This window comes from Neodiprion virginianus, chromosome 3, assembly GCF_021901495.1.
Source record: "Neodiprion virginianus isolate iyNeoVirg1 chromosome 3, iyNeoVirg1.1, whole genome shotgun sequence".
Lineage (NCBI taxonomy): Eukaryota > Metazoa > Arthropoda > Insecta > Hymenoptera > Diprionidae > Neodiprion > Neodiprion virginianus.
In genome coordinates, this window is record NC_060879.1 from 36,628,798 (window position 1) to 36,653,011 (window position 24,214).

Sequence of the window (24,214 nt, forward strand, 5' to 3'; positions counted from 1 at the left end):
GATGGCGCTTCGCTTTAACGGCCTTCGACTCAATTATACTCTGCACTGGTTGTTGTTCGGGATAGAAAATTTTCGCACACAAGGTACGGTGTTAAAAACAGAACTTTATGAGATGCGAATACGACGTTGAGGAGTGTAGACGGTAGAAATTCATTTTTCGAGACTCGAGAGCAGAGCCAACTCTCGAATGTGTTTTCAAAGCTTTGTGCTAGGATTTGTTTAGTCAAAATAACTTTTTGCATGATTCGTGAAAAAATTCAGAAAGGTATAAACTTGAAGGTGATAAAAATTAAAGTACAAAATTATGTGAATATTCGTTGAATATCACGAAGAATATCAATTTTATTTTTTTAATAAAAGATTCGTACAACGATCATACACGTCTTCCAACAGAATATATTCAATATTCGGTTCTCCGACGTTTAAGCTCGAAAATCCTGTCGAAACAATCATAAGCGTCAAACTTGAAGAGGACAATTCTTATGCAAAACTTTGCCAGTAAAGGAAAATTTCCTAGCAGATTTTCCGAATGACTTCTCTCGCTGACTTTTCATCCTCATGAAATTTCAACTCTTTGCATCGCGGTGTTGTCGTTAGTAATCTTCATCCCGTTATTTACGGAAGACAAAAGTTTTCACTTTATATACCGCGGTGTGACAGACAAGAATGAGTTTGTAAAGTCAGTCAGGCAACGAGGGGCAGGTATTAGAGCGTCAAACTGATAAATAGCCCTGCCGCCAGTCGAGTTGAAACTCTTTAGCGAAACATCTGAATGGCAGTCGGCCATCTTGACTTTTATCCACGGGCGTCAAAAAAGCTTCGGTGGAGGAAAGCGTCGATCCGCGTCCGCCGGGCGGGTATACATATACACAGGACTCTTCATGAACCGAGGCAGGACTTTGCATCACAATGCTCGACCATTGTACCATAACAAAGAACGAGGGCCTCCGGGGCGCTCTATAGAGAGTTACCGAATTCAAAACCCGGGCTTGTTATATTTTACACTAATATTCGAAACCCCAGTCGATAGGCGGAAAGGGATTTTTCATTATTGTTATGCTTTTTCCTTCTTTTTTTCACGGATGCCCGGTTCAGACTACCAACAAGCTGCAGGGATGAACGCCGGAGGCGAACGTGCCTCGCGAATGTATGAAGAGCATGCTGACCCCGTACCAGCCGAGTGTCAATCAGTGTGAGGCCTGTCGTTCCTTATCACAATACGCACGCCGCGAATAATATAGGCGAGAATCCAATGAAGGCCGGTGTATTCATTCCCGGATCGTTACACCCGCGTTACACGAAAAATTTCCAGGGGATGAAAATGCGAGCGAGAGATAGATGGAGAGAGAGACAGAGGGAGAGGCGAAAACGGGAAATAAAGCGGCGTACGTGTAATGCGGATTAAATCTTCTTGTAAGCTCCAATTCGTTAATGGACATCCGTTCATGATTTCAACATCAAATAAAGAGCTAATCCGGCTCGCGATGCTGCCGCGCATGAAAAAGAGTCGCGTACGGTTGTTATGTTGATATTCGGGTACCGCGACCATGTTAAATACGACAATAGTGCCAAATTCAATTTGGAACGGGAATTAAAACCGAATCAATGCGAATCCGGGCACGTGCAACGCCACGTTTCATTTCCGTAACGCGACTGTGTTCAGGGGAAGAAACCGGACCACCGAAGCTTAATCTGGAGCAGATGGAACAGGAGCTTTCGAATAAGGTGAGAGGGAAACGCGCCCGCCGGAGGTAAATGAAAAGAGTAATTAACGCCGTATTCAAAGATGATCACTGCTGCGACAACAAAGGCGAGCAGCACCAGGTCGACATCCGGAGTAACGTACGTAGCGCGGGAACAAACCATTCCAACTCGTTGTTCACCGTCTGTGAACGTATGACGGTGAGATACGTGACGTTTCTGCGTGATTTTCATCGGAATCTACGTTACCACGCCAACTCTGATTCCGCTTGTGTTTCCCTATACACGTGCCTATTTGCATCGGAGGGTAGGGCTGACGGGCACAAAGAGACAAGGAGATTCGAAAGGGAGGGCGGCAAGGAGAAGGGCGTCTATTATCATCTTCCGAATGGGTGATGATGAACTCTGCGGCATAGTGACGTCACGTGCCCGCCGTGCCAGCGATGTTACATCTTTCGACCCCGTGGCCTCGTCAAAGGGCTGCAGGCACGTCGGTTTGTGACGGCCCTCGGTCAGCTCTGCCTGTCCAGTCCAGTTAGTCCGCTTAAGAGGGATGCCCGGCAGTCTGTCCGACCGTCCGACCATCCGGTGGGCGGACCGACAGGACTACCGACAGACCCTCTCAGCTTCAGGATTGATGGACCGAGTTCCATGCAGTCAGTGAGCCCCTGAGTGGGACAATTAGTGTAATAGCTCCGCACCTGCTCTGTTGCTCAGAGTTCCTCTCGCCGAGTGGAAACAGCCTCGGCTTTCAAACTGTTCTATCTAACCGATTCCTCATCTTCGGGTACCTATTCGACCTAATTGTTGTCGCTAAATAATTACTCGACTCGTTCGTCGTAGTGCGGAAAGGTTCCGTTCATCCCTCCTCTTCGTTCTCTCAACACGCTCGCTCGGTCGGATAACAACTCGACGTCAAAGGCTCGGTTCTCTTTCCTCTTCCCCCAGTAGTCGGTCTCGCTGTTGTAGACGCGTGTTTAGAATCATGTTTTCAGCTGTCGAGTGGTTCTGTAGACAGTTTCGGTTTCGTATTGTACACGTGTAACGGAAGTTTGCACGGACTAGTTTGATAGGATGCGTTAATTCTACCTCTTCAAATGGTATATTTTTTCACCTAGACGGAAAACGACGCTTTTCACGGTTCCATCGTCGAATATCGAAGTAGAGAATATCGAACACGTAATTTGCATGGAACCCGATCAGTGACCCAGCAGCAATCGCGGAGCAATATCAATTTAAAACGAATTCCGTGGCTCGAAATGGAAGCAAAAAGATACGGTCGATACTTCTCGTGTATAAAAGTGTAAAAAATGGTGATCAAGGGTGAGCTTCTGAGCGGGGTGGCGGTTCAATCAATTGCAATAACAGGGGGCCGAGCTGCGCCCGATCATGTACGCATATACGTTTGTTAATCAATTTTCACTCGCGATATTCGCCGGGTGGTTGAGCACGCGAATCGCGCACGCCGCGGAACCGGAGAAATCCGGGATGCAACGCGTAACCGTGGGTCCCGCAGGATGAAATACGGGCGGCAATTGCGCGCTCTGGACGTACGCGCGGCACTGAATCACGTAATCTTCTCGCGAGTGACGCCGCGTTCCCTCCCTCCCCGCCATATCGCGTGATTTATCAAAGTGCAATTCCGTTCCAGGGAACCAGATGGACCCGCCGTCGGAGCGTCGGCCTCGTCACCGGGACCCTGGTCCTCCTCCTGATCGTTCGGCTTCGCGTCGGAGGTTCGCCGCCGGAATTCGCGACGGCTGACAACCCCGCGGCCAGGCACCCTTCGCGCTTCGCCAGGGGGCTGACCTTCCTCTATTTGCCGGCGGTGAACGCCAGGATGCTTCTCTGCCCCAGCACCCTCAGCTTCGACTGGTCGATGGACGCCGTTCCCAGGATAACGACGCTCAAGGACCCGAGGAACCTGGAGTCGGCGGCGCTTTACGCCGCGCTTGCGGGCGCCGGTTTCTGGGCGGCGAAGGGACTCCGGAAAGCCTCGTGTTCGAGCTGCGTGAAGCGGTTCCTCGGACACACGGATCGCTGCCGAGCGGCGAACAACAACAACGCGCCGATAAGCAACTGCTACTGCCCGAAGAAGTCTGGCCTTGCCTTGCAGATTCCCGCGGCCGTTGCTGTATCCCTAGGATTTCTTGGGCTTCCCTTTTTACCGGCTAGCAACCTCTTCTTCTACGTTGGTTTCGTTATCGCCGAGAGAGTTTTGTACCTACCCAGTGTCGGGTTATGCCTTTTGTTCGGCGCCGGTCTTTGTAAATTTTACCGTCACGCCCGACGGACATCCAGGTCCTACGGACGGATCGTTCTCGCCGTTGCCACCCTGCTTCTCACCCTCATGGCGGCAAAAACCTTGAGGAGGAATCTGGACTGGTACGACGAGGAGAGCCTCTACAGGTCCGCGCTGCACGTCAATCCCCCGAAAGGTCAGTACGTAAAATCGTTATTTCGACACCTGTTATATCCGAGTCTCGCGATGAGGTCGATATCTGTTGTTCTTTTTTGTTTTTCAATATTTCGACGCCCGAATTATTATTCCACAAAGGGAGAACGGGAGAAAGGAGAAGAGAAGAAATCAAACCAGTCGACAGATCTCGCTGCGAGACCGTGGGATGACTCGAGATATGCAGTCTGGAGATGGCAGCTGAGCCGGAGCACGGAAGGAATTTCGGAATTTAATAACCGAGACTCTTCCGCGCATCCTGCAGCTCTTCTCAGTCCTCCCTCGTCTCGGGCGGACCACCCTTTTCATTTCGTCACAATTTTGACAGATGGACCTGCCATTTCTATTACCCCGGGATTCCCCGTTCCCGGCGTGACGCGAAACGTCGGCTCGAGCTGTTTTCTCGCTTCTTCGGTTCTATCTGTTAGCTTTAATTGCCCGATGATACCAGCTATTCGGTCGAATTAATATTACGGTTGAAGGAGAGAAGTCGATTTGAGAATGTTATAAAAACGTTACCTTCATTCGGATTATTTTTACGACCCTGCAGGCGTCGAGCGAAAAACTGTTTTCTCCTTGGAGGAGGGGTGATTCGTTCTTCGGCCTTTTCTTAACACTTATTTTTTAGTACGGTGAAAGGAGCTGGCTGAGGTGAACTGCCCTTCAAAATGGCGCTGAAATTGCACAACTTGTAATCCGATCACGCGTCAGAAATAAAATATCTTAAGTATTCCATTTTCATTTTTGTTGATTTTTTTTTTTTTTTTTGTTTTTCTCTTCTCTTCATTTTTCTTTTCACACGTAATCGCGATAACGAGATGAAAATTCTCGGCCGTAAGTTTTAAACTCGGAAATAATTCGAAAGGGTTTTTTAATTAAACAAATTCCAGAAACGAGTTATTTATAACCCGTGTATAGGAAAGGCTCGAAACTCCTTGGCAAGCGGATTTTTCCGCCGCATTGCAAGAATAACGAAAGTTTCGAAAAGTATTTATCCAACTTGCCTTCCTCGACTGTTAAAAGTAAACAAGCGAGCGTTTATACTCGGGCGCATTATATTCGCGGCAAGTAACTTACGCGGTTTGTAAACGGCGTTGAATTCCCCCTTGGAAAAGTTGAAAGCGGCGTTGACGAGAGCGCCGTAGGCTGAAGAGCAGTTTTTCCGAAAGGGGAGCTGCCGGTTTAAATATCGCGGTCGCATACTTGCCGAAAACATAAACGGTTTTTAGGACGGTATAAACCTCCGGGTAGGTACCCGGAGCTAGCCTGAGCCGTTAACCGCAGCCAGTTTCGGTCAGCAATCCAGCCTCGGTTCCGCTCTCGGATCACCGACGACAACGTCTTTTTCATTTTTACGTCTTTGCGGGTCGAGGCGTTCCGATCGTGCGTGAGATCGGGGGAAATTGAAGAATGGCTCATTTCTCCACTCGAGTTGCATCGAGTTTACCGAAATCGCTTCATTCTGTGTTTCCCAAAAGAAACACATGCTGGTAGTTCCACTTTGTCGAGCCCCAATTCGCATGACTAACATAAAAATTCGCACCTTGCAATCAGGGAATAGAAATCGCTTGCCGGTAACTCCTTTCTTCACTCTTGTTGCGATCGAATTTTGTTTATAATAGTTGTTCCTTTTGTAAATTGCTTGCAGCCAAACTCTGCCATACTGGATCTAGTCGCGTCGGCTTGTTTTGAAAGTGTCACTTTTCAGCTAGGTCGCGTATCTCTGTGAGTGCTCGGTCAGCCAGTAAGACAGTTTGGTTTCACATGCGTTGCGTTTGATACGTTAATTTCTGAAATAAGTTGGAGTTTATTTCGAGGCTTAGAGCGAGCTGACTCGTAACGAGATACTTCTTTTATTTGTTCGTTTTTTAATTATATTGCGATTAGCGCGTTAAAGAAGAAGTTGCAAATCGACACGCGTTACACGTGTGAAATTACTTTCGAGGAAGCGAAGCTGTGCCAAGGATCGACATCGGACGATGGGTTCAATGAACGCGGGACGCAAATAGAAGGCGAATAAGCCTCGCGTGACGGGTGGAAAATTCATCAGCATCCAGCTTATACACGCATGTAGTTTCCGAGTTGAAAATTTTACTCGATATCAGAACGGTTCAATACCGGTCCGCAGAGTCCAATATCTTCGTATTATTCCTCAGCGACCCTGATTTAGCTCACGCGCCGCGAGATTACTTCAGCCAGTCGTAGTCGTCAATTCTTATATATTTCCGGATTGAGAATAGCCGATCTGGCATCGAATCGATCTCGAATAGACTTCCTCCGACGGTTTATATTGCTCGTAAATAACACCCTTTGCCAGAACGAGGCACGCCTTTCTGTCAATATTTTATTACCATCTATGCGTAATGCGTATCGTTATTCAGATTATTATGCGATTCCGTACGCGAATGGATGCCGGTGTTGTACAAATGCCTTTTTTACCCTCTATCGCTATTCGCGTTGCTCATCTTTTACCGCAAAGCTCACTATTTGCTCCTACGTTACACGCACTGCACCGAATGAATGATTATATTACTGTAAAGTAATAATCTAATCAACGAAAAAAGTGGAAATAAATATTTAAATAACGAAACCTCAGAAGGTCAAATAAATTATCCCACCGTTAATACCGCCAATTAACCTTAATACCAACGAAATTATATAAAATCGTAAAGAGATATCAGCGTATTCGTGGGAATTTTTCCGAGTTATGAAATGAAATGAAAAAAGATGGTGCAGGTTACCCGGCCCATCAACCTGCGGCATCGTAACGCGATACTAATTGCAGCTTTTCTTGTCTATTTCAGCCTACGGGAATTTGGGAAGCGTGCTGAGTGCCCAGGGGCGAATCACCGAGGCCGAGGAGGCCTTTACCCAGGCTCTTCGGTATCGACCAAACATGGCTGATGTCCACTACAACCTGTGAGTACCCTCTTACGTTAAGTTTACGATTAAGTGGGACGTTCGTCACGTGACTCGCGTCGAAGAAACTTAGCAAAGGGGGCAAAAAGTGTGCAACGAATCGAGGACGAATGAGCTGGAAATTCGAGCGAACGAATGGAAATTAAAACGGTAAATAACACCGCGGGTGAAAAAGTTTTACAGCGAACTTTTGTTTTCCTTTTTATACCTCTGAGAATCAATCCGTGCCCGATTTCACGATAAATTCAGCTTCGGCGCTGCTCGGTCCGAGGCCCGTCATCCGATGCTTTATGGTTTATGGTCCTGTATCCGGCCGGCGAACCTCCTGACGGATCATTTCTCCAGCGTTTTTTTCTCCGCACTACCCGCCGGTCAGTCCGTTAGTCTGTCCGATAGAAAATCGCCACCGCCATGCTTGTCTCCGTTGCGCGAGTGATTTATTTTCCACCCCTTTCGACCTCCGCTCTTTTCACCCCCGTGCTCTACACGCACTTCAGCGTTCTCTAGTGTTTTTCAGGTACCCTGAAAATTACCCTACATTGCGGCTAAAGTGCTCTGAGCTCATGAAGCCAATTACTCGATTCGCGACAAACGCCGCGCGTGCTCGTACGCCTGGCAACTCGCTTAGGTATCGCTTGGTATAATACGAGTTGTGACTCTTTGACGAATGCTGGGGGAAATTATAAGACGGATCAATTCGTGGTACAGCTTTGAGAAACTCCACAACTTACGGAGGGACGAATTCGAGCTATGCGAAGGGCAAAAAACCCCAAATCGCGAGGCAAACTGCGGGTTAAGAAGGGTGGGGATAAAAATATAGAAATATCAAAAAATTGAAAGTCCAAAATATAAAATATTGAAAGTAGAAATAATGAGAAGTAACAAATTAGAGAGGTCGGACACATAGAATGCTGAACTGTAGAATTGTCAGAACTTTTTCTTTCGATAATATAGAATCGTATGGAGATTTTCGATTTTGCCGTCCTATGTTTTGACCTTTCTATATTTCGTCATTCTGTACTTCGACTTTCTATACTTACAATTTTCTCCACATTTTTATATTTTGTGAATCAGATTATCGTATCCATGAAAATTCGATATTCTGGTCCTTCTATCAATCGACGATTCTAGTTTTTTATCTCTCCCCGTCAAGAAATGAAGAGAACGGCCGACAACCGTTTTTTCGAAATATATTACAGGTCGCATGCGGTAGTAACTCTCAGTCAATATGTCATTCCGTGAATCTGCGAGAAAATATGTCTAGGAACGGAATGTTGTACGTCGTCAAAACGAAATAGGCTGACAATAAAACGCTCCTTGGTCGTAACGGCGAGATGGATACATACATTTCGTAGTCAGATATCTCAGCACGTCAAACAACCACGGCTTTACCGTATAATAACGCATGACATTTCTCGGTCTATAATTTTTCTTCGAGCACAGGATTCGAACAAAGTTTAATAGAGCTGAGAAAGCTATGGATAAAAACTTTATTTGTGGTGAATCTTGATCAACAGGTATATTATAGGTTTACTTATTAGTCAAGGCACCTTACGAGTTTTTGTGAAATCCGAATTATTATGGAAATGAAACACGATGGGCATGTTTGCTTGCTATTCTCAGTCAATAATATTTCACAACATGGGAATTAGCAGGAAGGAGAATATAATATGTACGATGTATTGTCCCTAGGTCAATTTGTGAGGATTGAAGAACTGCTTACATCGAATAATTTCCTTTTTTAATTTAAGTGACAAAATTTGCGTGGGTTTATTATTTCGTGCACAGCTATCAAGCACAATTATTCAGAATTCGAGAAGTGATTTTAACTGAAAAATTCAATGGACTTTAATTTTGACAGAGTCATTATTGACGTTTTTGAAACAAAAAGGCAAAATGACCGCTCAAATCAGCACAAGGAATTCAACACCTCAAAAAGACTATATCGTGTTAACGACCGGACCAGCAGTCTTAATCTCGGAAGTTTGACACATTTTCCAAATGAATATTTTAAGAGGTTGAATTCTCGAAAATCGATGCTTCTTATTATTTTATCACCAGATCGTCGTACATCGAGTATTTATCGAATTATTGTATGTCTAAGCTTTATACGAAGAGAACTTTAAAAGTAAAAAAATTAAAAAGATAGAAATTTACATCAATCAGAAAGTGATACTATTACTTCCTAATATCGACAAAAGTTTCATCTCAAACCGCTTCAGAATTAATAAAAATCTAATAGATTTCTTTCATTTCATTCCACAACGTCTCGTTTACTCACAAACTTATACTCTACAATTCACCAAAATACTCTATTTTTTGCCACGTTGAACAAAGTGATTAGGCGTACCTCGTTCTTCGTAATTCCAACAATATTCAAACAGTTTTTTCAACGATACCTGCTTTACTGAATTTTTCTAGTTACTATAACAAATGAAATTCTTCTCAGTGCAAGTTGTTAATTCGACGAATAGCAGATGTCCGACCATCTCCAAATAAGTTAATTAAAAATCAACGATTCCCGGCCAGCGAATCCCTCTCCAAGCGGCCTCTCGACGAGGAGCATTTACCCTACGACCGGCGTCACTCCCTCTGTACCGTCGATAATCTTGCACCGCGTCGAGCAGGCCGCTGCAAGCTCGTGATAAGCCGGGGCCCGTGGGCCCCTTTCTCTCTGGAAGGGTTCGAGCCCCCGCAGGTCTGTCACAACAGCGTAGCGCCGATAGCGCAGGGCTCGGCTGACGCGGTTGCGAGAGCTTAGCAGGTAGACCAGGTCGACTGCGTTCGAGCAGATAAGCTTCTACGGTCCCTTCCGGACATCGATCACCCCATCCTCCCCGCTGCTCCTGCACACCCGCGAATCTTCGCTCTAAAATGCGAACGGTAGATGTGTAGATCCTCCGGATGGGACTCCCGCGTCCTGCGAGCTAATGTACCAAAGAATACCGATCGTCCGAGTACGCGGTGTAACCGGGACTCGTAATTTCCGACGAAATTCCGCGCTGCGAGAAAAATTTTTCGTTGCGGTTGATAAAAAAATCTAGTCAAACGCGTGCTGATACGAACAAGACGTTCTTGAAATTAAAAGAAAATTTTCAACAAGTATTTAGAGTAATTACGGTTGCCAATACTTCATTTTTTCGTTATAGAAGCAGGTGATATGGTTCTTTGAATTAGTGGGTTTTTTTCAGCTGAGTAACGACTTATCACGTGAATTTTTAGTAAAATGAAAATACAAGTAGTACTCGAGCGAACGTAATCGATAAAAATAGTTGAGGTGAAAAATTTAGAACAGTATACAATTTTGTACAGTAAACACAGTCTAGATATTAACTCCTATTTAATCGCGTCGATCTCGAACGGCGTGGTTCCAAAAAAAAAAGGTTCCAGATAAAAACTGGAGGAGATGCGACAGCGAATCATCGATTTCCTGACAATTTCAGGTCGCATTTGGACCCTTGAATATGCAAAACTCGAGCATTGTTTTGCAAAAGACGGATCTAACCTTCGGCAGGCAAAGTTCTTGCATCAAGAACGTCGTTTAACCCGGAGTTGGCAAAAAACGGCGTTAGAAACCGAGGGACCGCGATCCCATCCTAACGGTGAATCCCATCGGCCTCAACTTTTTACAGCAGTTAGGCACATCATTGCTTCAACTTAGGCTTCCATACCAATCTGATTAACTCGAAGACTGCGATCTCTGATTTCCCGTGAACCTCCAACAGTAGAAAGTAGAAGTTTGAAAGTTCGATTCGAAAAAAAATGTCAAACTCTGTGCCAAAAAATTCCTCATCAACCTTTTTCTATTGAATATTTATAATCTTTGACGATTCAAGTTTCAAGTTTATTATGCATGGGATAAATTCTTGTAAACCGTTGTTGTCAATTAGATGCAAAGCGTCGCGAATGGCGCCTGATTAGCGGTTGAAATTGGCCTAAAGAACCGAATTCGACAAGGTTTGAACCCCGGCAAGGACAGCGCGCGTCTTCTTGGCGACATCTCGCATGCACGGTTCATTCCAAAGACGTTGCCGTGTAGCTTTGAATACCTGACGTCAATTATTCCCTCTGAAATACCGGCGTGCGTGTGTTTCCGTATACTCGTGTACATACCACCTATTTAAATACAACTTGAATGCGGGAGCCGCAGCGTTTCTAGGTGCTCGCTTCACCCACCCCGCGGTATCATCTGGTATTACTACTAAGACCGGGGTCCCAGCGTTAAACCCCAGTCAAATTATTCCCCATCCTTTCCACACCGGAAGGAATTGCGCCAGCAGGAGGGCGGAAGCGCCTTAGCGAGTGGGATACATGAATCGAACATGTTTTCGAATCAGCCCTGGATTAGCTGTCTTAGAGAATATTGAATACCATCCCCAGAGTCTTCGTTTAAAGTCGCAGCGAGCGTTTTTTGCCTCTTCGACGATCATTAATCGAAACTCTGCGGAATTTTCACTCGTAAACGGCAACTCGAAATGCGTGTACAGGTAAAAAATCGAGTTTATAAGAGAATCTGATTCGATGAGTTAATATTCTTTGCGTAAAGAAAGTTCTTGATTTTCTTGGTCCTCTTATTTAGACTTTGGGAAAAGCGGTTTGGATTTGTCTCATGTTTTTCTCACCCTGCGTTGAAATTTATAAGCCATCAGCCAACTTCCGGCTCCCAGATAAGTGAAAAAAAGTTTCTAAATTCAGAACCGTTCGCTTCGTTGTCTCCATTATATTCTAAATATACCATTTATTCTGACAAACAAATTTTTCCGAGTATTAAAGCGTTTCCGCGAATTCCATTTATTCATATTCATTTCATTCATTTGATATTTTGGTCTATATCATTCCACCAGCAAGATAATATTCTTCCAAAATTGAAGCTCCGCAATTTTACAGATTACAAAAAATCACCCTCCGCGTATCATCACGATGAGGCCCCGTCATCGAGCAGGCATCGCGTTTGGTTTACCGGTGAATATTACCGACTTTAAACTGAAAATCGAAACTAAAGTACCTGATTAATCGGCAAGATCGCGTGCACTCGCTTACAATTAGCAGCCACTCAAAACACAGTCGGTTGAATCCTGCAGCAAGCTGGAAACTAAATGCCGAGGTTTAAAACTTTGCCGCAAAAGGTTCGAATTATTTCCAACCCTCCTAGCTGGTCGCGCGGGGATCTCATCCAGGACCAATTTATTTACCAGCCCCTATTTGTCGTTTATATCGAGCCGTTAAAAGCGCGGAGTCGAATTACGGCTCGTTGCAGCGGCAGCTACGCTCGGATTTTAATCTCGATCGATGCAAACCGTGGGTCGATGCAGCCGCTCTTTTACACAAATGTACATAAACCCTAATTCTACATTTTTTCGGCCCTTGTTTGCCACCCTGATGGCGGAAAGTCGGGCTCAATTTTACCGGGAAAAGTTTTACTGCAGATGATCTGCAAACTTCGGATTCATTATATTTTATCGACGCTCACGAGTCCGAATTATTTAATGGTTGAAATTCCGAATGATTACAAGTTTTGAATACTCAATATGTGACTCAATAGTTTGCACGCTTGCGGAGTGAATTTTTCGTACCTGATTCAGATTCAGAACCATCCGAAATTCTGACCGCAAGTGTGTTAATTTAAGTCATAATTAGGATTGTTGACCATATTGGAATTCGATAACCATTCGGAATTTCGACCCTTCGGTAAATGAAACCACCTCGCGAATAACTTTGACCTCTCGAAAATGCCAACCATTCGAAATAACGACCCTTTGATAATTCAAACAGTTGATCAGAATGTTTATCTTACCCGAGAATTTCGGCTACTAGTCAGCACCTTGACCCTGGTGTACTTTGATCCGAATTTTTTCAACGACTCGGGACTCTGTCCACTAGCCATGAGTTTCACCCCGCAACGAGCCGCAGTCTCAGGATCGACCCGAATCACGCCCCTTGTTCACTGGTTAACTGATCCAAATTGAATGGGAAATTGATGGGCAAGTTCCGCTACCCTCGGAGGTCGATGCATGCGTATCCGGTCGGACGTAGGTCTTGACCGCTGTAGTTTAGAGCCGTGTGTAAGGTCCAAACCTGCGACAGTATCCGCTGTCCCGTGTTTCCGGACACCTCAACCTTCGCACCCTTTAAGGACAGCACGCGCCGAATTCCGTTTGCTTATAGGTCGTTCTCCTGAACGGTGTTTGCACGTTGACCACCTGAATATGTATCGCCGTTGAGCTTTGATTGTATTGTATGCATACATGCGGCGTGTATGTATAACATACATATACGTAGTATGCTATACGTACTCGAATGTATGCATATGCCTCGGGGCATTTGCATGCTACAGCCCGGAACGCCTCGAAGCTTACATCTCGGGAGAGGCTCAACACCCTCGCATACCTATCACTTCCTCATTTATCCTGCACCCTCTACTTCCGCTCTTCGCCAATTTACCCACTCACCAATTTCGCGTTACACGTACCCTGCCGGGAATTACACCGAGGCTAATTATAATCAAACAACGTGGTCGGTTCACCTGCCGATTCCCAAGACTAATAATCTTCCCAAGACTGAGCTTGTGGCTCGTTTAAGCAGCAGCTGAGTTGCCCGGCATTCGTTGGAATACTTCGAGCTTACTTGTAGGCCAAGTGCTCGTGAACCTTTTTTCGTCAGTTCTGATAGCAAACCAGAATCTTTTGACTCGGCGCTACGCGTTCCGCTCGAATAATTCTTCCGCCATCGAGAAATATCTTCGAGTCAAGCGAATGACTGAACCCTTATAAAGCCAGGCGTCGCCAAATATGTAGCGATCGCATTCAAGGGACTGGAATAATACGACGTGGGCTAGAGATATAAGCTGAGAGAAGAAGGGAGCACCGTGATCAATGGAGCAAGTTTTATCCCTGTTCTTGCGAGCCGCGGGACGCGGATCCTGGCAAAGTTGAACGATTAGGAATAAATAGAGATAGTGAAACGGCATATAGCGACGGTCCGCTGCAGTGTCGGGAGGCGAGGGGAATGACAAAGATGCAGGAAATCAAAGGTCGAAAGGGGTGGAGGGGTGGTTGAGGAGGAGACGGGATCGGCGATCCTAGTGCGGGGTTCGATTGTAATTTCTGAAAGGCAAAAGTTTGCGAGCGGACGGTGAAGCGGCATTGACAGTGTCTCTTGTTTGGATCGGAGAGGGCGCGAAGAAGGAAAGCTCGGGGTAAGCGGAGGAAACAGACTTATACCTACCCACCCTCGACTTCGAGGAACACCCATCACGATACGCGAACGACGAACACCGGCTCGAACTACGGGGATAAGTTCTAGCCTGGTGAAATGGCTCGAAGTCGAGGTAACTGTGGGGTGAAAATGAGGATCGTAAAAATATAAACTTTCTCTAACTGACACCAAGCCTTACATACTTTATAGGTACATACCTAACGATCGGATATGCAATTCGCCCTCTCATTTATCGTAATGCTGCAGGATTTCATACCGCGTTAAAATTTTACCCAGACTTCGATTCACGGATTTTATGTCTTCTGTGACAGTAATTCAAGGCGGTGTCTTGGAATTAGTGCGAGGATGAGTGACAGATAATTTATATCTGTGTCTTACTTCTGGTGCAACGTCTTCCGAGGTTGGAGGGAATTATGTATGAGGAAGACGAGTTGAGTACCTTATACACTGAAATGACACGATAAGCTGATTCGGTGTATACTTGTGACTGAATGACTGGTCAGACGGGACGGTATAATTATGAAAATGATTGCTTGAGCCAAGTTGTAGAAAATTAGACAGCGCGTATAATTTATCAACGTCAGTTTGGCTGAGGACGATGTGACATCGTGGAATTGAAGTTCGTGGCGTTAATTTAGCGTTTTTACGGAAAATCCTTCTACCGAACTTCAAGGTAGTCCGAATTTTATTAAACTCTATAAATAAGCCGTGATAAATCAACACCGCATTAAAATCACATAGAAAAAGGACGTAACAGTGAATACAAAAATTCGAAAATTTTACGGTAAGCCTCCGAAGTTTGAGATGGACCCCTGGAGACGGGAACGTAAACGAAGAAAGGGGTGAAATTTGTGCGCGTAGAAATGCTAACGTTGTGAAAACGTGACTGGAGGTGAGGGAGAATCTCGGGTTAAAATGCGGTTAATGAGACCAACTTGGAGGGGAAAATATTCATCTGTACTTGGCCCGAGGGTACATTAATGCGACCCGATTCCGTGTCTCTTTTAAACTCTGTCTGTTGTCAAGGCTGTACAAGCCGTGAGTCAGAAATATGGAATCTGGAAGTAAAGAGAAGTATCTCATACGGGTTTTCAACTCAAGAAGCAAGAAGTACTGGTTCAACAAGTCACCGGAACGACGCTTACAAGCAATAAAGGAACCAATCTGATTGGCGCTGAGTCGAACTTTTGCTGCAGTAACGTCATCTTAATTTTCGTCCACTATACGAACACTTTCTATAAACGGAGACAGTCCCCCTTACCTCTCTACCCTCCATGGCCGGGAACAAGCGCAGACTTTAGAACCCAGCGCGAAGAGGCGTCGTAATTCTGAAAGAGTATCAGCCAGCTAAGCATTTCATCAATTCCTAGGAATTTCATTGTCCATATTGCAGCAGCGGCAGAAGCGGAAGAGCTGCGTCGATTAATGCGCGAAGAATCTCCTCTAACACGAGCTTCTAGTTTCCGATGAGATGTTTAACGAAGAAGAGGCCGCGCACAGCCTCGGCTTACAAGGCTATCTTCCCCTTCATCTTTTCGAGTGGTTCCAGCCACCGGCTTAGCTCTTCTCCGCATGTCTGCAGCTCGTTTCTTACGCTCCTTGCAGTGAATTAATTAGTTTGCAAACATGAAAGCGGCCAACCGGAGACCGGAGGCTATCCATTGGCCACTGAGGAGATCCAGAGACGGCAAAGGGTTCGGCGAGTGTCTTCTAATTCTGTGTGCATTGCTCTGCTTTCTACACCTTCGAACCCCCGACGTCCGTCGTCCTCTTCGCCCCTCCCGCTCTATTCATCGCTTCACTCATGCCAAATGGCCCAAGTTCATCTATTACAGAGCGCCGACTTTGAGTCCGTGTCACTTCTGGCCCCATCCGTCTCTCGGTTTTTCATTTCGACATTTTTTTCTTTCTCACCTTTTTTTTACACGTCTTCTGGATCGACTGAAATATGGATGTTCCCCTTTTGACTGGTGCTGTTGTTTGCCGCGCGAACTTTGTCTGCAGTGTACAATTTATGACCTGTCATGTTTGAATATCACGACTCATTTTTCACCAACGGTATATATCGACGCGGGAAATCGGCTTCTCAAATTTAAGCCAGACAACTCGGTACATCGACATTTCTAAGTCGACTTGGCTAATGGGAACAAATTGCACTTGGTCAAAGTTTCTCCCTTAACAGTCAAGTCCGCACGCTAAGTCACAATGGACTTAGCGCGTAAGTAAGGCCTTTGAGAGTAGGTCTTCGGTAAGAATTTATGGAAGCTTACGGTCAGCCGTTTCAAGCTTCATCATTTGCAGTTCACCAAATTCAAAAAGGAATTTAAACCCGAGGAATTTTTCGATAAATATACTCGTCGGTTCGATAAAAAATTACTCCCATTATACGAGCATCTTTGAGGAGGAGGACTAAAATCGGACAGTGGTTTTTAGGTATAATGAAAGTGGTTATTAGTCGGCTTGCAAAGTTGTTCCTGGCTGAGAACGTAACCACTGAATTTAACCCTTTGCATATTTCATGCTACCCACGGTTTCTTGGCGGTATTAGTTTGCGGGGCTGGCAAATCCAACGTAGTGAAATTCCGTATGATTCGAGAGAGTGACAATACGCCGGAGACGAGACAGAGAGATGGAGAGCGAGAGAGAAAGTGAGAGAGCCGAAGAATTGGTCGCGGAATGCGTAAACCGAGGAGCGATGATCAGGAACGGAATTCCGGGAGCGATGGCGGGAGGTTTGATATTCAAGAAGGCGTTTTGCAGTGGTTTCCGGATCGACGAGAGATGATTCACGGTAGTTTGGCACGAAGAGGAGGATGCGGTCACCCGGCATCCCGACGTCGTCATCGGGACGTCGCCACGTGGATTACATTCTCGCCTTCGCCCTAATTAGCCGGGAGTTAGTCAAACTCCTGCGCCGAGTTCGCGCGATCAAAAACCCTCCCTCGCCTCGCAGGACCAAACCTACACCTAGGCACCTACTCGGGGGAACTGCCAGCCTGAAATACGATTATAATTCCCTTTTGTCTCCTAAATCGGGCGCGCCTTCCTCGAGCTTTCGTCCCTCGGATTCCCCGGACCTCCCCTGCCTTGCTCAATAATGCATGCGGCGCTTCCCCTCTATCCCGGTTCCTTTATCGCGCAGCTTCTGGGGGCCCTTGGTCCCAACTTCTGCCCCCCTCGGGTATCGAAGTCATGCGCGTCCTCGGCCGCCACCCCTGACCTCTGGTACGTCATATCCGTATATCTTTACCGCTTCGTTTCACGAAATCGGATATTGCGGGGGCATAATAACGGGGGCAATTAACCCCCCTTTCACCTCTCATGCTCGTGATCTCTTGGCGCGGGGTCGTTTGTTCTTTTTTATTCCCTGGTGAGCAGCCGACTATGCGTAGGTCGATTCGTTATTGTGCTTCGGCTTAGCCTCCGGCTTTGTGATATTGAATCCATGATGAAGGTGCAGAAAGTGAAGATTAGCCAAGCGCCGCCTCCGACAAACGCGAGCGGATGGGATGTTTCATAATTAACTGCCCAAGTTCGCGCACTACAATCCCAATTTTCGCATCAAATTTTGACGGTTTGAATTAATCGTTATCAACACCGAACAGTCAACACTCTTAGGTACGCTGATTTATGGCGTTCAACGTCGGGAGGGTCTGTATTCGTAAACGAGATACATCAACATAGGGCTTTCAGCAGATTGTACATCAATATCGGTTGATAGATCAAAGCGTTTTCATTTTCTATTTTTCTTCTCTCAAAACGTCCTGCGGTGTGAAAATAATAGTTCTACTTTGCTTATCGTTTGACATTTAGTAAAGTGAAACAATTACCCGACAATGGAATCTGAGAGAAAACTGTTTCTTTGTACGTGAATGATTTCATAAAATCATTTATCCCGCGTAGAGAATCAAAAAAATTTCACAACTCTTGCACATGTATTTATAAAAGAGGACGGAATTTTGCGGGTATTTTATTTCGTGATATATTTGTCAGTTAGAAAAATCTACCAGACTTGTAAAAGCTCTCAGTCTTCATATTCTATCAATTTTTCCTATCGCTCTACTAAAGGGTGAAAAATTTCTAGCATCCGAAGCTGGGGCCGAAAGTATTTCATCGACTATGAAAGATTGGTCAGTCGAGCGAGTGTGAAATGTAAAAAATATTGAAGGAAATAGTAAATACAGTGACTCGGTAAAGAGAGAACGAAAAAGGCCTGAGTGGGTAACCTGGAGAACGATTGAACGGCGCTTTCAACTTTTTTACGCAACTTTTCATTCCTCTCTATTTTCCTCGAAATTTTATTCTCGTTCCAATTTTCTCCAACAAAAATCACCGTTTTTCCATCACTCATATCCGATGACGTGACGATTTGTCGACGTGATATTTTGTCGATCATTTTATCTCCTCCAAGGGTCAAATTTTTCCAGATATCTTGTCTCTTCGTTCTAGGCAAAATTCGGAGAACAGTGGAAGACATCGTGTGAAGAGTCAAAGCGATTTTTTCATTCTCATATTGCTGTTCTAAGAAGTTGTGTCACGCTCGAGTCAGGCTGAATCCCGTTACTGCAGGTCCTTAAAATATTTATCTCAAATTTCCTTTTCAGATACGAACGAGGTCCTTGAAATGCGAAGACGTTTCTTTTCCGCAGCAGCGGGCTTCCTCGCTGTTTATTCTGTATTAAAAGAATAGTGCATAAAAGATTTTCGTTAGAATCTTATATCGCAAAGACACTGGCATGCTTTCAATTGCAATTACCGTATGCTAACAAGCTGTGGAAAAGTTTATCATCACTGTTCTGAAAGGATCTACATCACGATATTGTATACATAATATCTCAGCCTTAGAAAAATATTTTCCACAAAAGGAAGGAAAAATATTGCAAAACTCTTGTAAAAAGTAGACGCAGAGCTACCGACGAGAACAGGCGGTGTAAGTCCGAAGAGCACGTGGCGCTGTCGTGCAGGGAGGAAAAGTAAGTTAGTAACGAAAGTCGTGTTTTATTAGAAAAGTTATTCGGGAATTAGCCAAAAACAGCGAGCGAGGAGAGCGAGGGAGAGAAACGACAGAGCAGAGAGAGAGGGAGAGAGAGAGCGAAAAAGCTCTGGGCGAGGTCATTACAGAAGCTTCGGAGAGAACTTATACCGTGCGGCAGTGCGGCGGCTTTAATAAGCGTTTTAACATCCCGCCTATAAATTTTACGCGATGTAAAATTAGCGCGGACCCAATGGCAGTGCTAAAGCCTGTCTGCCTGCCCCCGTATCAGAATAATAGCTCTCGCCGTTAGCCTTTTCCACATTTAATACTCTTTACATCCAACCCCTAACATACTTACCTTTGTCCCTTCAACCGCCGTTCCGTTCCATTCTGATTTCATTTCACTTTTCTCCTCAATACCTAATTGAACTTCAAGTTTTCATTAAAGTTAAGCCCTTGCAATTGGGGGAACGCCGCTGAGAATGAAACCAGTGAATCTTTATACCAAACCGTGAAACACGAATTTCCGTGTAATCAGTGAATCATTATAATTAACACCCATTTCTCAAATTTCAATCATTTAGTAATGATTACACAACTGAACTGGATAAATACTTTTGCGAAGAAGTTCTATTGAATATTTGAGAAAGCACTAAAAGTTCGTGATTTCAAATCAGATTCACATATTTCATCGACCGGAATGTTTGGTAATATATTTCTTCAGAAGCTTCCACAAACTGTTTGCATTTATTTTCAGTTTTCTTCTTCACATGTCTGTATACCCAAGTAAATATTACGGTGAAAATAATGTTGGATATTATACAACTAGCAGGTACAGGGCGGGGTTGAAGTTCCGAAAACGCCTAATTTCGAATTACTTGGTGGCGAAACTTGAAGTAAAGAAATCAAACTTTGACGAAAACAACAAAGTTTCGAATGGTCGGATACTCGATGGCTCAAAGTTCCGAAATGCAAGATTCAGAAAATTCAAGTTACGTTAGAGCAAAGTTCCGAAAAGTAAAGTTTCGATGGAGTGAAATTCCGAAAATTAAAATATACTCCCACAGAGTAGTTGACTCAACGAGTGGGTGAAAAAAATTAGAAAAAACGAAAATTAGAATGACGAAGATTCCGAACGTAAACTTATCGAAAATCCAAAACAAAGAAAGATCAACGTGGTGAAATTTCACCGAGGCACAAATTCACGGAACTGAAAATCTTCGATCGTTCGGAATTCCGACGTTTCAGATTTTTAACTTTTCTCATTTTCGCACCTTCGGAACTTTGACTTATCGTAGTTACGCCCTTTCCACATTTCGTCCTTTGGGAATTTTACCCTTTCGTAACTTTGAGCATCGGCTTTCGAACCATTCGAAACATTGATGTTTCGTCAAAGTTTGGTTTCTTAACCTCACGTTTCACCACCAAAAAATTCCGAATCAGGCGGTTTTGGAACTTTTCAAATTCGAAATCTCAACCCCGCCCCGCAGGTAACACTGTAATTCACCCGTTGGTGCGCGGTTTATTGAACGACCGTGAGATCGAGTCTTGTATACATATGTATATATATGTATATGCATATAACGTGTATACACGAGCTTCTCCTTAATTTATACGGTTGAAAATTTCCGGCTGGTCTACAAAGCCGGCGATGACGCGGGCGTGCTCACGAGAACTGGCTAACGACTGATACAGCACGCACGCATGTTACGCGCCCCGTTACGTTACGCCAATCTACGAGAATCAGCAAATACTTTTATCACGACTTCCGAGCACGCAACACCTTCCGGCTTCACCTTCAGCCAGCGGTAGCCGGTAGCTGCCCTCTCCCTTCCCGTCTCTCTCACTCTCTCCCTACCTCTTTTTCACTTCAACGTTTCCTGATTTGCTTCTCACTCCAGCTTTAATTCTCTCTGATTACATTCGTCACCCGGAGCTTTCAACGGATAGGAAATAATTAATTCAGGGGTGAGAGAACAAAAGAAAAACATTAAGGGTGGACGAAATTAGCGCGCTAGATTCTTTGGACAAAACGTATATTCAAACAACGCGGGGGAAATAGAAGAAGCGATTAAGCGTTGGCGTATTTTACTCAAAATAACTGCCAATTATGGTGACGCACGATGCGTGATTACAATGACAGGCGTCTAATGACGACGCCGTTGTTACAGATCGTATGTGTATACTTTTCCCATGAACGTAGACAATGGTGCGATTCAACGTCGGTACAATGTACGAAAAAACAAGATACCCAGAGGTAACCTAATATAAATGGGAAAAGATAACGACAGTGCAGGTGTTGCGGAAGAGGGGAAAAACACCCTGGAGTAACGGTTACCGCCTAATGTATCCGCATAATGGCGAACAGCGAATCGAGGGTGCGCGAAAGGCACACGAGGTGCCGGCATTGGGGTGTGAAATATGCACAACGTCGGTACAGGATGGGCCAAATATTCTCGCTGATCAGATATCAGCGATCCACCCTTTCGTTTAATTTCCGCAGGGCGCAGAGACTCGCCTCTGGCGGCGGGCCATCGGTTTGTATCCTTTATTCATTGAATGAGGGATCACCTTTTAATTGATTGCTAAACCATCCGGCCGCACGCTATACAGGAATCTACGTACATGCGCAGATCGCCTGTAAGACACGCTATATTCCTCGCTAACGACCGCCTATACCGTCGACTTAAGACGGATCGAACGAGTCTTTAATGGCAGGCTGCGATATTACACGGAAACACACTACGGCACTTAACTTACGCCGGGCTGTAGTGTTGACTTTACGGCACCACGCACCTTGTGTCTTGATTTCGACCCTCGCCATCCAGCCGCAAAATGAAGTCTCTGTATCTACGCGAGAGGGCCGCATAAAAATTTATTACACGTGATATCGCTCCTCAATTTCGAAACAAATTATACAAGGGGTACGAAACTCGTAACCTTTTTTTTTCATGCTTTCACTGAACTTGAGCACGGGAATTTTCATCCTTTGTGCAGGGATTTTATCCATTATAGGTTTGAAATATTTTTTCTTTTTTTTTTTTTTTCTACTATTTCTTATTGTAAAGTCTGCTGGATTGTGGAAGATTTTCAGTGTAAAGAGCTGAGCGCATGGGCAGATTTCTACCGACGACATCAGGAAGAATGAGAGTAAGAGAAATGTAAGAGAGGAAAGAGAAAAAAGAAGGAAAGAAAGAGAAATAGATTGAAATCTAACGAAAAGACAGCTTAGGTAGAATTTCATCCGCAGACTTTCAACAATCGTTGGATATAACCATGGCCTTTTCCAGTTGAATCGCCGGTGCCTCGTCTTGGCTTGGGTCCAGGGTAAAACGTAAGCTCTTCAGGATTCGACAGGACTCTTGGTTGAGGTCGAGACGCTGCTTTCACTGAATATGGTTTCCCTCTTCCTCTCTTTCCTTTTTTTTTTTTTTTTTACTCCTGTTTTGTTTTATTTTATTTGTGGGGTTTTTTCGTATTCTCGCATTCTTGCATTCCCACGGGCCAACGGTGCTAGAAAGTCGGAGGTATGATTCCATAAAACACGCCTGAATAAGTTATCGCATCCTGAGCCTCTGACGGGTACTTATTCAAACATATAATATACAAACAGCTGCACCTTCATGCTGGTGCATTGAAGATAATAAGCGAAAAATAGAAGGAAGACGAGACGATGGAAAGGAAACAGACCACGGATGGTTCTAAAATCAAATCTTATATGCAGTTATATATTAACTAATACACACGAACAGAAAATCAAGATAAAAGTGGCTCATCGTGAAAAACCGTGTGCTCAAAATCCACAAAAACAATTTTTCTAATGGCTATCTCCTTCTTTTCACCATCAAATTTGCAGTAATTTCACAAGAATCGCTGTACCAGGAAAACCACGACATTAGATATGCTTCAGCTTCCAGCCCTCTATCATTATGTAAAATATTAAAATAACCGAGAAATTTTCGTGGCACATGGAGAACCTTTAACGTCCTACGACCAGAGATAAAAAAAAGTTAACCAACTGATCGAATAATGCGAGGGTTTCTTTTTTTTGATTTCTCCATTGAAAGGGCGAACAGACTTCAAAGTCTCTACTATTACGTGTCGAAGTTGACCTGCGAACACACCAGAGCTGATCATGTAACCGTCCTTCCTATTAGCGTCAGACGGTGCACTCTAGCGCTCCATTTATGGGGTTTCTGCACTAATTGGCCGCGTTATCCGGTGCGGCATGAAGAAAGGATTGCAACTTTTTATGGGCATTATATACACCGGCAACCAGCCAAGCGGCTTATCCCCATATAAGCAATATACCTATGTATACGACATTCAGAGCCGAGTATGAAAATTTCGAAGGAGCGAAGTTAGGCTCCGAAAAAATGGGAAGCGAAGGAATTTTCCCACTTTCGCCCCTGCAAAGCCTCGATTTCACGGTGTCGTAAGAAACGGAACGGCGAGACACGGCAAGCTTCGCTTATTTATGCCCATATATAGCGGGATCAAGGGGAAGTCAGGCATTCTAAATGCACATTTTCCGGGCTTCGCCGAAACGTCGCGGGGCTCGACCTTAACTTGGTTTATACCAAATTGAAGAATTAACCAACAGCCCAAGGTTCGACTGCACCCTCAGGCCGAGCCTCTTTTCCTCCTGAATAAAATACATCCCCGGTTATATTATAACCGCTGTGCCTAACAGACGCGGAGGGTGCCTAGCTTCGTGGCTTCCGTTGATGGGGCCCTGCGACAATGGAAGGAAACTCCTTTGCTCCCGCAATAATGTGAAACTTTATAACGTTTCTCCGCTGCAGGTTGTAATATCCACACCGAAATCGCGGGCATTTATATTCCGAACTCGACTATACTCCGCGAGTTATCGCAGCTCGCGTTTCACGGAAAATTAAGGGGGCTGGTTATCCAAAAACCGATACTTTTCGAAAAATTTTCAACGAGAT

The 24,214-nt window shown here is 44.8% G+C and overlaps 1 protein-coding gene across 1 annotated transcript in view; it reads left to right on the forward strand.

The window, feature by feature from the left end:
• Positions 1–24,214, forward strand: part of LOC124300184 (protein O-mannosyl-transferase TMTC2) — a 168,218-nt gene that overhangs the window by 85,987 nt on the left and 58,017 nt on the right. Inside the window, exons 4-5 of the mRNA XM_046753954.1 lie at positions 3,353–4,139; positions 6,961–7,075. Coding sequence (XP_046609910.1) covers positions 3,353–4,139; positions 6,961–7,075 — 902 coding nt within the window. The remainder of the gene's footprint in view (positions 1–3,352; positions 4,140–6,960; positions 7,076–24,214) is intronic.